General features: G+C 42.1%; 1 protein-coding gene across 5 annotated transcripts in view; it reads left to right on the top strand.

Annotated features, from left to right (window-relative positions):
* patj (PATJ crumbs cell polarity complex component) overlaps positions 1 to 13,979 on the top strand; it is a 234,157-nt gene that overhangs the window by 3,395 nt on the left and 216,783 nt on the right. For 3 of the 5 annotated variants that reach the window (XM_060941333.1, XM_060941336.1, XM_060941332.1), the window contains 4 exons: positions 497 to 566; positions 675 to 853; positions 7,941 to 8,114; positions 8,256 to 8,395. In XM_060941333.1, coding sequence (XP_060797316.1) covers positions 545 to 566; positions 675 to 853; positions 7,941 to 8,114; positions 8,256 to 8,395 — 515 coding nt within the window. In that variant the 5' untranslated portion in view covers positions 497 to 544. The remainder of the gene's footprint in view (positions 1 to 496; positions 567 to 674; positions 854 to 7,940; positions 8,115 to 8,255; positions 8,396 to 13,979) is intronic. The other 2 variants (XM_060941335.1, XM_060941334.1) reach the window with 1 other exon arrangement.

Raw genomic sequence — 13,979 nt, 5'->3', positions numbered from 1 at the left:
ACCTTCTTGCTGTGAGGTGACAGTGCTAACCGCTACACCACCGTGCCACCCCATAAATAATGATGATAATATCATAACTGATGTGCAAATCTCACCCTTGCTTCAGCGGACATGTACAGTACCTAAGATCTGGAGCTGTAATCAGCCTGTCCTGTGCTCATCGCCACACCCCTTTTCACAATCTGTGGATCCTGAACATCCTTTCAACAGATTTATAATATTCAGTTGTAAAAGAGTAATGATTTTCTAATTCTACTATCCAGCAGCATCACCCAGAATAAGAGGAGTTCCCTTAGACTTTGGTTTCTTGCAGTCATTTAATAGTTTTTCCTTGCCACTGTTGCCTCTAGCTTGCTCATTATGGATCTAAATATACATCTGGATGTCTGTCAAGATGCTGATTTGTATCATCAAAAGTGCCATACTAATTGAATTTGTATATTCAATTTGATATATGAATTGGAAGCAAGTTTATACTTATTCATGTTCTTTTTAGGTATTACCCTGACCGAGTCTAAAGCTTAAAGCTCTTCTGGAAAGAGTGATGTATGAAAATGTGCCGACAGGTATCTTAGATTTTCACCAATTCTTTGTCAAATGTTGTAATGCTGGTAGTATGTTCACTCTGTGATGTGTGTGTGTGTGTGTGTGTGTGCGCGCACGCGCGCGCTAAGTGTCAACAGCTGAGCGGCAGCAAGTGCTCCAGGCCGTGGAGAGGCTGCAGTCCAAGCTGGCTCAGCGTGAGGAATGGACTCACAGTGAAAGGCTGGGAACACTGAAGGAAGCACTACAGAGCCCTCTGCTTGGCCGCATCCTCACCCTGCAGCACTCTCTCAAACAGCTTAAAGACCAGGTCAGACATCTCTGACTCTATCACACAGCCCACACAACTCGCAGCACAACAAGCTCCAGCAGCTAGCTTTCAGAAGACTGTCCCATAACCGGACTCTCTCTGTCTGTCTGTCTGTCTGTCATCTGCCACCAAGGTGATTTTTATAAAACAGAACAAATGAACTTTTAAAAGAAAATAAAGCATCCTTTGAAAACAGTCATGAAAAATGCACACAAGACAAATGAAGAGACTTGACTAAAACCCATGATGGATAAATGAGCTTTTAATCTGGACTTCATGATGTGTTTCTACACTACAAACAAAACTTGTTACTCGGCTCTACGTAAAGGCAGACTCAGTTTTTTTGCCTTTCAGTAAGTCGAGCTGAGCAATAAATCCGTCCCCCCAGGATTCCACGGGCCTTTTTTGTGATTGTTGCGGGCTAAAATGTCTGATGTTGCGGGGGGTTTTCCAAAAAATTGCGATGAAAGTTGCGGTGTTTTTTAGGTTTTTGTTGCAATTACATTGCGGGAGGAAGTGAAAGTTGCGAGAAATTGTTGCGATTTTCTCTTTTTGTGATTAAAATTGAGTATGTTGAATACTAAGTTATTACTGAAAAACTATTGATTAAAACAAAGACACTGAGAAATGGTCCTATAAACAACTTTACCAATATAAAAGATTACCAGGACTACAAAAATGCAGAAAAATAGGCTTTACTTATCCAAATGCACCTGTTGGTTCAAAAGTTAAAGTGCATAGAACCTCACAGCACAACATGAAGTTACCTTAAAATATAATATAAATGCCTCAGCTTTCATGTAAGGAAAAAAAACTATTAATACTAGTACTGTGTGCAGGCAGTCTCTCCTGAAGACTAAATTAAACAATTATAAACTAATACAATAAATGGTTCAGGCTTTATAGAAGAAAAAAAAAATTTGAACAGAATCTCACAGTATGATGCTGAAGCTGCCTAAACAATGGAAAATAAAATACCATTTTGGCAAAAATGTTGGCATCCATTAATTTCTTGTGTAATGTAAAGTGCACACAGTCCTTCACTGTAAACATAACACACTTTCAGTAACAGAATTTAAGCCTATATAAACACTGACTTGCACATGCTGCTTCTCTTGAATGTATACACGGAAGTAAGCAGTGTTGCCAGATACTGCTGACATTTTCCAGGCCAAAATATGTTCAAAACCCGCCAAAATGCACTTGAAACTGTCCAATTAGGCAGGAAACCGCCCAATCTGGCAACACTGGAAGTAAGGCGGAAGGTAGTTTGTCGACATCACCTCAAGACGACGCCAACGATTGGTCAAATTTGCGGGAAAGTTGCGGTGATTGGATATAATTGCAACACCGCCCTGAATTCGTGGGGATTGGTTGAATTTGCGTTGAAGTTGCAAATCACAACATCGCAAAATCCTGGAGGGTCTGATAAATGCATAATGAATGATGGTGGGGTTTCCCCCCCCCCAAAAAAAAAAAAAAATTCACAATTTATATCTTATTACTTTTAAATTTTGCTCAGGTTAAACTTAAAACACACAACACTGTGTAAAAGAACATGCTTCCCACATGCTCCATTGCGAAAACAATATGGTAATGCATCGACCTGATTTTTGATGGCTTTTGTGACCGTACATGTACCACCACAGGGTACACGATCATAAGTGCAAGGCAACGTATCTCGTAAATATTTGACCATCGGACAACAAAATTTGTATCTCTATTTACATAAGAAGGACAACTTTATTCATTACACGCTTGTGAAATTCTTCTCTGCGTTTAACCCATCTGAAGCAGTGAACACACACATACCCAGAGCAGTGGGCAGCCATGCTAACAGCGCCCGGGGAGCAGTGGGGAGTTAGGCGCCTCACTCAAGGGCACCTCAGCCCAAGGCTGTACCATATTAACCTAACCTGCATGTCTTTGGACTGTGGGGGAAACCGGAGCACCTGGAGGAAATCCACGCAGACACAGGGAGAACATGCAAACTCCGCACAGAAAGGCCCTCGTCAACCACTGGGCTCGAACCCAGAACCTTCTTGCTGTGAGGCAACTGTGCTAACCACTTACACCACTGTGCTGCCCATAGAGACACTTTTTTTTTTTTTTTTTTATACAGTGCTTATGTTTAATTTGCTTTTTGAATAATTTGCTTTTAAATTTAAAAACAATTTAAGTTTATACGGATTTTGCTCATCAGGAGTTCTGCTTTTAGGCAGTGCCTAAATATATATGTATTTAGTACAAATATGGAGATGATTAGGAAATTGCGCACGCTGATTGGTTGAGAAATTCGGACTATTTCTCGGTAATCACTTTGAGAGACTCTGTAACATGGCGGCTGATTGCTTCGTTACTGTGAGAGAATTACAAATTATGAAAGAAAATGCTGTTCTTAAAAGTATTAAAGATGCTACGAAGTTTGTTCTCAAACTATTCAAAGGTAAGGTGGAATTGTGATTTATTTTATCAATTTCAAAACAAAGTTTTATGTGAGAAGTCTGTGCACATATACATGCTGCTTTTGAAGTTTGAAATAAGTGATTTTTATTTATTTTAAAATAATCACTGGTGTATTTGTACTAAAACAGTTATCCGCCTCAGGCTTGGTGAAATATCAGTGAATAACTAGACTGCATTTCCGCACAGAAAATGCAGTGTGCGCTTGCTGAGCTGTAGCAGAACAGCTATCATGCTAGCATGTTAACATGTTAATGCTAACATGCTAATAGATAACATGCTAATGATTTAACATGCTATTTGTTAAAATTCTAACACTTTAAGGCTAATATGCTGACAGTTATCATGTTAACAGCTAACAGGCTAACATGCTAATGGCTAGTATGTTAACTTTTAGCATGCTAACGCTGAGGGTGACATGTTAACAGCTAACATGCTAACAGTTAGCATGCTAACATGCTCAGGCGAACTCGCTAACAGCAAACATGCGAACTCTGCATGCTACCATGCTAATCCTAACATGTTAACAGCTCTCATGATAACATGCTAATGGTGAACATGCTAACAGCAGGCATGATATCGTAATGGGTAACATGCTAACAGCTAGCATGGTAACATGTGAATGCTTATATGCTAATTGCTATTGTGTGTGCATGTAAGTATTCCTAATAAAGTGGCCATTGAGTTGAAGTTGATTTGCTGTCAAAGTCTCAAATGAGCAGATCCTTGCCAAATGCATCATCGCCTATGGGGGAAGGGAGGAATGACTCAGTCAAGCTTCCATTGATTAGCGGCAAAATGGAGAAAAAATGGACGGATGAAAGGCAAGACAAAGACGAGTGCGGGTCAGAACCGATATCATGTGTGTGATGGGTGATTTGGCCTGAGGTGCCGTATGAAGTTTGGTGGATGTGTGGTGAAGTGTTACTGAGCAAAACTCCATTCATTTGAATGGGGCCAAAAATCAATGGAAGCCTATGGAGGTAAAAAGAGATGCGTGAAAACCAAGGAAAAGACGAGTGCAGGTCTCAGATGAGGGGATGGATCTGTGCGGGGACTTGGCCTGAGGCATCAAGTGAAGTTTCTTGAAGTTTGGTCACTTGGTTAAAAAAAATTGATGGAGAGTGAAAGTTTTTCTCCTGAAACAACATTCATTTGAATGGGGCCAAAAATCAATGCAAGCCTGTGGAGGAAAAAGGGATGAGCAAAAAGAAAGGAAAAATGAGTGCGGGTCATAACCGATTGCATGTATGTGTCGGGGGAGTTGGCCTGAAGTATCACATGAGGTTTGGTACATCTGCGATGGAGCGTGTCCGAGCAGGACGATTCGATTCATGAGCCCTATTCATTCTCTATGGGGAAAAAACAAAAGAAAAACGACAAGAACAAGAGAACGGGTGCGTCGATCCAAAAGCTGTATACAAGCACACTACACCACTTCGGGCCAGACGTCTCAGAGTTGGAACGGTGTCTCTATCTCGAATGCCCTAGGAGGAGGAGTGGATCCAAAAAACGTGTCGGAATAAGGCAGAATAAGTAAACTTAAGAAGAACAATAGTAATGAAATTAACTTTGTTGTGGTTAATATTTAAATAATATTGGCTGGCTTTGAGTGGTATATCAGATATATTCCATTCAGCTAGCATGATATTGAATGAGTTGAAGACGAGTTCAGTGTCATGCCAGCTGAATGGAATATATTTGATATACCATGAAAAAAGACAGCCAATATCTCACATCACATCACATTATCTCTAGCCGCTTTATCCTTCTACAGGGTCACAGGCAAGCTGGAGCCTATCCCAGCTGACTACGGGCGAAAGGCGGGGTACACCCTGGACAAGTCGCCAGGTCATCACAGGGCTGACACATAGACACAGACAACCATTCACACTCACATTCACACCTACGGTCAATTTAGAGTCACCAGTTAACCTAACCTGCATGTCTTTGGACTGTGGGGGAAACCGGAGCACCCGGAGGAAACCCACGCGGACACGGGGAGAACATGCAAACTCCGCACAGAAAGGCCCTCGCCGGCCCCGGGGCTCGAACCCAGGACCTTCTTGCTGTGAGGCGACAGCGCTAACCACTACACCACCGTGCCGCCACAGCCAATATTATATTATTATTTATACATGCATACACATTCAGTGGAACAATTATAGATTTTACAAAAAGTTAAGAACGGGGGCTAACTTGCCAATATTGAATGCTGATTCTGATAGAATGTAATTCAATGTTTTGTCAATCCAATGTACTAGTACATATACAAAAAGTACATGTACATGTTTTTATTCCATGGAAAAAGTGGCCCGTATGTATAATCACCGATATTCACTTCACCTTCAGTGTATAATTGTTAAATATTGGACAAAATATTTACAAATCCAAAAAGTCTGAACAACGCAACTTGTATAGAAGCTATGTACAGGCTGACAGTTCAAGTTTAAAGTTACTTTTGGTTGTAGTTAATTGTTACATTGCAGTTGTTCAAAACCAAAGAGCTTTGCTGAGTGAAGTCCTCTTGTAAAATTCTCAGTCACTTTTCCTCACCTCCAAGTAGAACTTTGACAATATTTCCACTATTGCTCTCCCAGTTTTTCGACGTCCGTTGGTGGTTTTTTTTTTTCTTCCCTCCTTGTAAATATGCGTGAAGACTATCCAGTGAAGTTTTGGTAGCCTTTTGGGTGTTCAGCGTGTCTTTCTCTTTCAAAATGCATCTTCCACTTTAAATCTTGCGCTTTTAATGAAGCAAACCTTGCGGCCATGTTTGTGTACAAACTCTCAGTCGCTCGCTAGCACGGAAGTTTTACATCTTTGACGTGTCTCTTTTCCATATATTAAATGCGTGAAGAATATCCAGTGAAGGTTTGGTAGCCTTTGAGGTGTTCAGCACATCTTTCTATTCAAATCTTCTGCTTTTAAGGAAGCAAACCTTGCAGTCCTGTTTGTGTACAAACTGAACCAATCACTCGCTAGCGCAGAAGTTTTACATCTCCGATGTCTCTCTTTTCCAGTTTTTCGATGTCCGTTGGTATGTTTTTCTCTTGTAAATATGCGTGAAGAATATTATATAATTAAGTGTTAGTAGCCTTTCGGGTGTTCAGCGCATCTTTAGTTTCAGTTTTCAATTTATCTAGTGCTTAAACTGAGCACTGGATCTTCTCTCTTTCCTGGCCGACAAAGAAATGATTGTGCGCATGCGCAGCAGGAAAGTTTTGTCGTTGGAGTTTCGCATCAGCTCTGAAGTGTGATGTTGAGTTGTCTTGACAACGTGCAATATTGTAACAATATTGCAGGCTCATTCTGCATTGGGGAGAGTGGCGTAATACATGGAGGATAAGCGCTATGATAACAATATTACATGCCGTCAGTAAACCTGCTAGAAGGGAATAGAATGCATGTTTTTATTCCATTGGAAAAAGTGGCCAGTACGTATAATAATCACCGATATTCACTTCGCCTTCAGCGTGTAATTGTTAAATATTGGACAAAATCCGGTTGTTTTGTATTCAAATACATTACAGAAATCTGTTTTTTAAAGAACAAGAGGGCAAAAACACATTATCAACTTATTGATACTGAGCATCAGTGGAGTTGTAGAAGTACTAACAATAACCAAGAAACTTTCACGAAAGCATACTGAGACGTAACGTACTGCATTAGTGATATCATACTGTATTGGCTGTACTATCCTTTACTGTCACTTAAAAAAAATGTAAGTGAAAGACTCATCACTGGGATCACCGTTCTAACCTTGTCTATAGATTTATTAATGGTGATTGTGTTATGAGTAGTTAGTAAATTAATTATTGGAATCTGTTAATTAAGAAGTACAGTTAATGTGTCTACCTCAGTGTTCTCTGATTATACAGGCATGCATTGCACTTCTGTCCTGCCTCGCTGAAACCACTGTGTTGCCATTTGTATTCAGCCTGAGTTTTTATTGACACAAGAACCTTCTCCACAATAAACAATCCACATGCCAAATTAAGATAATGGCAATAACAAAAGCTTCATATTCTAAGTGCTCGGAAGGTCAGACGAGCGCCTGTGACTGCGTCAGGTGAAAACTCATCGTGTGTGTGTATATATAAAGACGAGTGGCGGTGAATTTCTTTTTCGTGGATCTATCAAGCGTTAATATCTACTGTCTTGGTTTGACTAACTGCCTTGTCTGAGATGTATTGATGAAATGGCCAGGAACCTGCTCTGTCAGCCCAGGCTAAATAAGCAGAAGACTGATAAGTTTCCACAATGTGAGTCTAAAGGTCATTAATACATTACCTGTTTGGGAGTAGGGAGAGCTGCAGAGGAATGTATTGATTTTTGCTCCTTCTTTTCTTTTTTTTTTTTTTGCTCCAGGCTGTGGGCCATGATCACTCTTCTTGTATTGTTTTATGTTGTACTGTATCAAACACTTGCGCTTGACATGTAAAGTGCATTTTAAAAGTCGGGTGCAGTGAAACATATTGCACAACCATTGGGGGAAAAAAAGTGTGATATTTATAGGGTGATTGTCTGTCTGTTGTATTTTTCTCAAATACAATAGTGGAATAATACGCACTCCTCAATGCTGTGTTTTTTTTTTTTTTTTTTTAAATAAATTGTGCTTCTGCAGCTGAACTACATACCTCCAGATGCATGCAGTGAGTTCAGCTTCTCCAGGAAGGGCCAGTTGATTGTGAGTGCTAGTCGACCTGGAAGCAGTCTGAGTTCTGTAGTGTCCAATGGCACAGCTGTGTCTTCAGCATCCTCTGAGCAGCTCCAGAGATGGCTCCATGCTACAGCAAAGGTGAGAGCTGATGACACCAATGTTGTATTATCAATGACCTCTTATTTGGCTGCATATGCCGGACTTCAATCCTTCACATCTGTTTTAAGAAATTCAAATGGTACAGTACAGACTTGTTACATCTGTGCAAGCTTTCTTTAGGGAAGAAAGCTGGAGCATGTGAGCCTGCTGAGACCGTTGACTGGAGGGCTAGGCTTCAGTGTGGTGGGACTGAGGCCGGATGGAGTTGGCTCTCACGGAGTTTTCATCAAACAGGTGCAGCTGGGGAGTGTGGCAGACAGGTGAGTTTGTAAAATGGAGCAGTTTCTTCAGGAAAAAGGTGTAGTGATATCCAGCAAGTGACTTCCACCAACAAAAGCACGTTAGGTGAAGGGTAATGTATGCTTCCTCTGAGACAGGTGACGCCAACAAGCCGTGTGTTTCGACCCACTGCTCATGCTGCATCACAAGACGTTGTGCTATACTCTGAGAAAAACTATCTCTCCTCTTCTACAAACATGAACTTGCTATCCCTCTCACCAAGAGAGCACTCACTTTTGGGTAAACCCTTTTGGGTGGGTTAATTTAAACGTGCAGGCTGGTCAGTGTGTGTTCACGCTGTCACAGGGAGAATTTGAAACTTGACGATGTCACAGCCGTTTATGGCTAGGGAATTGGCCTTGATCTCCGGGTGGGAAGGATGCTGTTACTCATTCAGCTGTTAATCAAAATAACACTATCCAGTTATGGGTGTCTGAGAGTTCATGCACTCTCCTCATTTCCAGAAAAGTTGGGATATTTTCCAAAATGCAATAAAAATCTATGATTTGTTAATTCACGTGAACCTTTATTTAACTGGTAAAAGTACAAAGAAAATATTTTCAATAGTTTTACTGACCAACTTAATTATATTTTGTGAATATAAATGAAGCAAGAATTTGATGTCTGCAACATAGTCAAAGTTGGGACAGAGGCATTATTACCATTGCATTACATCACGTTTCCTTTTAATAACACTTTTTATAATCGTACGGGAACTGAGGATACTAATTGTTGCAGTTTTGCAATTGGAATTTTTGTCCATTCTTGCTTGATACAAGACTTCAGCTGCTCAACAGTCTGTGGTCACCGTTGTGTGATTCTCCTCTTCATGATGCACCATACATTCTCAATAGGAGACAGATCTGGACTGGCAGCAGGCCATTCAAACACATGCACTCTGTCTATGAAGCCATGCTGTTGTAGCCCTTGCAGAATGAGGCCTGGCATAGTCCTGCTGAAATAAGCATGGATTTCCCAGGAAGAGATGTCGCCTTGATGAATATGTCCTCTCTAAAATCCCAATATACACCCCAATCTATCAATGGTACCTTCACACACATACAACTCGCACATGCCATGGGCACTGATGCAACCCATACTATCACAGGTGCTGGCTTTTGCACCTTTCTCTGATGACAAACTGGATGGTCGTGTTCACCTTTGGCACTGAGAACCCGACATCTGGTTTTCCTGAAAACAAGCTGAAATGTGGACTCGTCTCAACACAGCACATGTTTCCATTGTCTTTCAGCTCCTCTAAAATGAGTTCAGACCCAGAGAAAACAGTGGTGTTTCTGCATTTGAATTGATTGGCTTCCTCCTTACATGATACAGTTTCAGGTTGCATTTCTGGATGTAGCAGTGGACTGTGTTAAGTGATAATGGTTTTCCAAAGTACTCCCAAGACCATGTGGTTATATTTGTCACATTAGCATGACGGTTTCTCCGGCAGTGACGCCTGAGGGCTCAAAGGTCACGCGCATTCAACAGTGGTTTCTGACCTTGCCCTTAATGCACTGTGATGTCTCTGAATTCCCTGAATCTTTTTATAATATGTCCTGTAGATTTTGAAAGACCTAAAATCTTTCAAAATTTTAACAGCATGGCAAGGGCAGAGCTGCAGAGAGGCGTCAAAGCTGCTAAGGCTGCTCACAAGAGGAAAGTGGAGGACCATCTCGCCAACAATAACCCACTGCTGGTGTGGCAGGGGCTACAGAGCATCACCAGCTACAATGGCTCCACACCCGTCACTACCATCGCTGACCCATCGCTGGCTGAGGAATTAAACAGTTTCTTCTCCCGCTTCGAAGCAGAGGCTCCACACACAGCTGCACGACCACCACAGACCTCCAGTCACAGCACACTCACACTCCAGGAACACCAGGTGAGGCAGGTGCTGAAGACTGTGAACATCAGGAAAGCAGACAGACCAGATGGTGTACTTGGAAAAGTACTCTGCTCCTGTGCTGACTAGCTGGGGGGAGTCCTGACCAGGTTGTTCAACCTCTCACTGTCACAGGCTTCTATCCCCCAGTGCCTGAAATCAGCTACCATCATCCCTGTCCCAAAGACTCCTGCCCCAGTGTCCCAATGACTACAGATCTATTGCCTTAACATCAGTAGTCATGAAATGCTTTGAGAGGCTCATCCTTCACCACATCAAGGACTGTCTCCCCTCAAACCTGGACCCACATCAGTTCGCCTACAGAGCTAACAGATCGACGGAGGACGCCATCGCTGTAGCTCTGCACTCAGCCACCTCGAGCAGCCAGGGAACTACGTCAGGATGCTGTTCATAGACTTCAGCTCGGCATTTAACACCATTATTCCTGACATCTTGGTGGAAAAGCTGACTAACATCGCTCTCTCCCCCTCCACCTGTGCCTGGATCAAGGACTTCCTGACTGACCGCCCTCAAACGGTTAAGGTAGGCACCACCTGCTCCTCCACCCTGACCCTCGGCACAGGCTCTCCTCAGGGCTGTGTGCTGAGCCCTCTCCTGTATTCCCTGTATACGCATGACTGCACACCCATCCACCCCTCCAATACCATCATTAAATTTGCGGATGACACCACGGTCATCGGCCTTATCAGCGGAGGGGATGAGACTGTGTATAGGGATGAGGTCAACATGCTGGCAGGTTGGTGTTCTGCACCCAACCTGCTGCTCAACACCAGCAAAACTAAGGAGATGGTGATTGACTTCAGGAAACACAGGGGGGATCCAGCCCCACTGAGCATCAATGGGGACTGTGTCCAGCGGGTGTCCTCCTTCAGGTTCCTTGGGACACACATAGCCGAGGACCTCTCCTGGACTGCCAACACATCCGCAGTGGTAAAAAAGGCCTGACAGCGACTCCACTTCCTAAGGATACTCGGAAGGAACCATCTGGAGGAGAAACTGTTAGTGGCCTTTTACCGCAGCACCATCGAGAGCGTCCTGATGTACTGCATTACAGCTTGGTATGCCAACTGCTCTGTGGCAGAAAGAAAGAACCTGCAGAGGGTCATTAAAATTGCACATCACTGGCAATCCCCTACCCTCGCTAGAAGACATCGCTAGCACACGGTGTCTCAGGAGAGTGAGGGCAATCACTGCTGACCCCTCACACCCAGGACAGCACCTGTTCACACTCGTGCCCTCTGGCAGGAGATACAGGTGCCTCAAAAGCAGGGCAAACAGACTTAAAAACAGTTTCTTTCCCTGGGCCATCAGGTCCCTGAACTCATAAGAGAGTGTATCCTAGTATAATGTGTAAATGACGTAAATATGCATTCCTTTCTTATTTCTGTTTTACTCCTTTCTTATTCTTGTTTTACTGTTTTTCTTTTAATATTTTACTGTTTTTTAATATTTATTATGCACCGGCCGGAGAAGCACTGCAATTTCATTGTATACCTGATGTGCAATAACTGATTCTATTCTATCTTGGGTTGAGACATGTTCTTTTTGAATTGACTAATAATTCTCTCATGAGTTTTGGCACAAAGCAGTGAGCCATGACTCATCCTTGCTTGCAAAGACTGCGCCTTTGGTGCTGCTGCTTTTACACCCGATCATGATACCAATTAACCTGCTTATTGTGGAATCTTCCAAAATGGTGTTACTGGAATATCCTATCAAGTTTTCAGTCTTATTTTGCCTCAGTCCCAACTTTTTTTTTTTTGAGTGTGTTGCAGGCATCAAATTCTAACTTTGTTTTTATTTACAAAATACAATGAAGTTAGTCGGTAAAATTACTGAAAATCTTTTCTTTGTACTTTTGTTAGTTCAATAAAGGTTCATGTGAATTAACTTATCCCAGATTTTTGTTTTTATAGCATTTTGGAAAATATTCCAACTTTTCTGTAAATGGGGTTAGTATTCCTAATGAAGCGGATAATCCTCTGAAGGCCAAGGTATAGTTTGGTGGATATTGTCTGTGCGTGGTGCGGACACGGTATGCCTGATGCAAATTTTGTCATCAGCGCAGTCCTTGTGTGTGCTGACTGTGCATGTTCAAAAACCAAGCCTACAGTAATGGGTATTATAATAGTCGTAGTGTGCATGCATTCAACTGGTGCGCTGAGACATGTCCACAATAGCAGAACATCGAGTATACATCTGTGTCCATGTTGTGCGAAGCCATGTCTGTGGAAGTATACTTTGGCCCTTAGGGTGTTCAGGGACACTGAGATGTACCATGAACACCATTTCAAAAAAGATAAGGTGGCTAGCTTCACGTGTCTTCAAGGAAGCACATGCTAGGCTTCACCCTCCCTGGTTGATAGCTATAGGAGAGAGAGCTAGCTAGTTGGTGGGAACTGGCAAATGACCAAACTGGGTGAAAAACGGGGTAAAAAGCACAAATAAGATAAAATCAGAGTTTGATTGAAGATGTGATGGGCAGTCATGAGCTTACAGTATGTTGTGGCATGCAAAAGTTTGGGCACCCTTGCTGAAAATGTCTGTTACTGTGAATAGTTAAGTGAGCAGAAGATAAACTGATCACCAAAAGGCATAAAGGTACAGACGACATTTCAGCGTTTTCTGCAAGATTTGTGTATTATTTTTGTTTTGTACAATTGGAGAGTGAAAAAAGAAAAGGAACACCATGCGCAAGTTTGGGCACCCCAATACATTTGAGTTCTCAGGTAACTTTTACCAAGGTTCCAGACCTTAATTAGCTTATTGAGCTGTGGCTTGTTCAAATTCTTCGTTAGGAAAGGTCAGATGATGCAGATTTCAAAGCTGTATAAATTCTCTGACTCCTCAAACTTGTCCCTAAAATCAACAGCCGTGGGCTCCTCTAAGCAACTCCCTCGCATTCTGAATAATAAAATAATTGATGCTCACAAAGCAGGAGAAGGCTACAAGAACGTAGCAAAGTGTTTTCAGGTAGCTGTTTCCTCAGATTGTAATGTTATTAAGAAATGGCAGTTAACAGAAACAGTGGAGATCAAGGTGAGGTCTGGAAGATGAAGAAAACTTTCTGAAAGAACTGCTCGTTGGATTGCTAGAAAGTCAAATAAAAAGCCCTGTTTGACTGCAAAAGACCTTCAGAAAGATTTAGCAGACCCTGGAGTGGTGGTGCACTGTTCTACTATGCAGCAACACCTGAACAAATATGACCTTCATGGGAGAGTCATCAGAAGAAAACCTTTCCTGTGTCCGAGCCACAAAATTCAGCGTCTGAAGTTTGTGAATGAATATCTAAATAAGCGTTTTGGAAACAAGTCCTGTGGACTGATGAAATTAAAATAGAACTTCTTGGCCACAATGTGCAAAGGTATATTTGGGGAAAAAAGGGTGCCAAATTCCAGGAAAAGAGCACGTCTCCAACTCTGAAGCATGGGTGTGGATCGATCATGCTTTGGGGTTGTGTTGCAGCCAGTGGCACAGGGCACATTTCATTGGTCGAGGGAAGCATGGATTTGAATAAATACCAGCAAACTCTGGAAGCAAACATCACACCATCTGTAAAAAAGTTGAAGTTAAAAAGAGGATGGGTCCTACAATAAGACGATGATCCAAAACGCACCTCAAAATCTACAATGGAATTCCTCAAGAGGCCCAAGCTGAAG

This window comes from Neoarius graeffei, chromosome 15, assembly GCF_027579695.1.
Source record: "Neoarius graeffei isolate fNeoGra1 chromosome 15, fNeoGra1.pri, whole genome shotgun sequence".
In the NCBI taxonomy this organism is placed as follows: Eukaryota; Metazoa; Chordata; class Actinopteri; order Siluriformes; family Ariidae; genus Neoarius; species Neoarius graeffei.
Note: the sequence above shows the minus strand (reverse complement) of the source record. Positions and strands in the feature narration are given on the sequence as shown.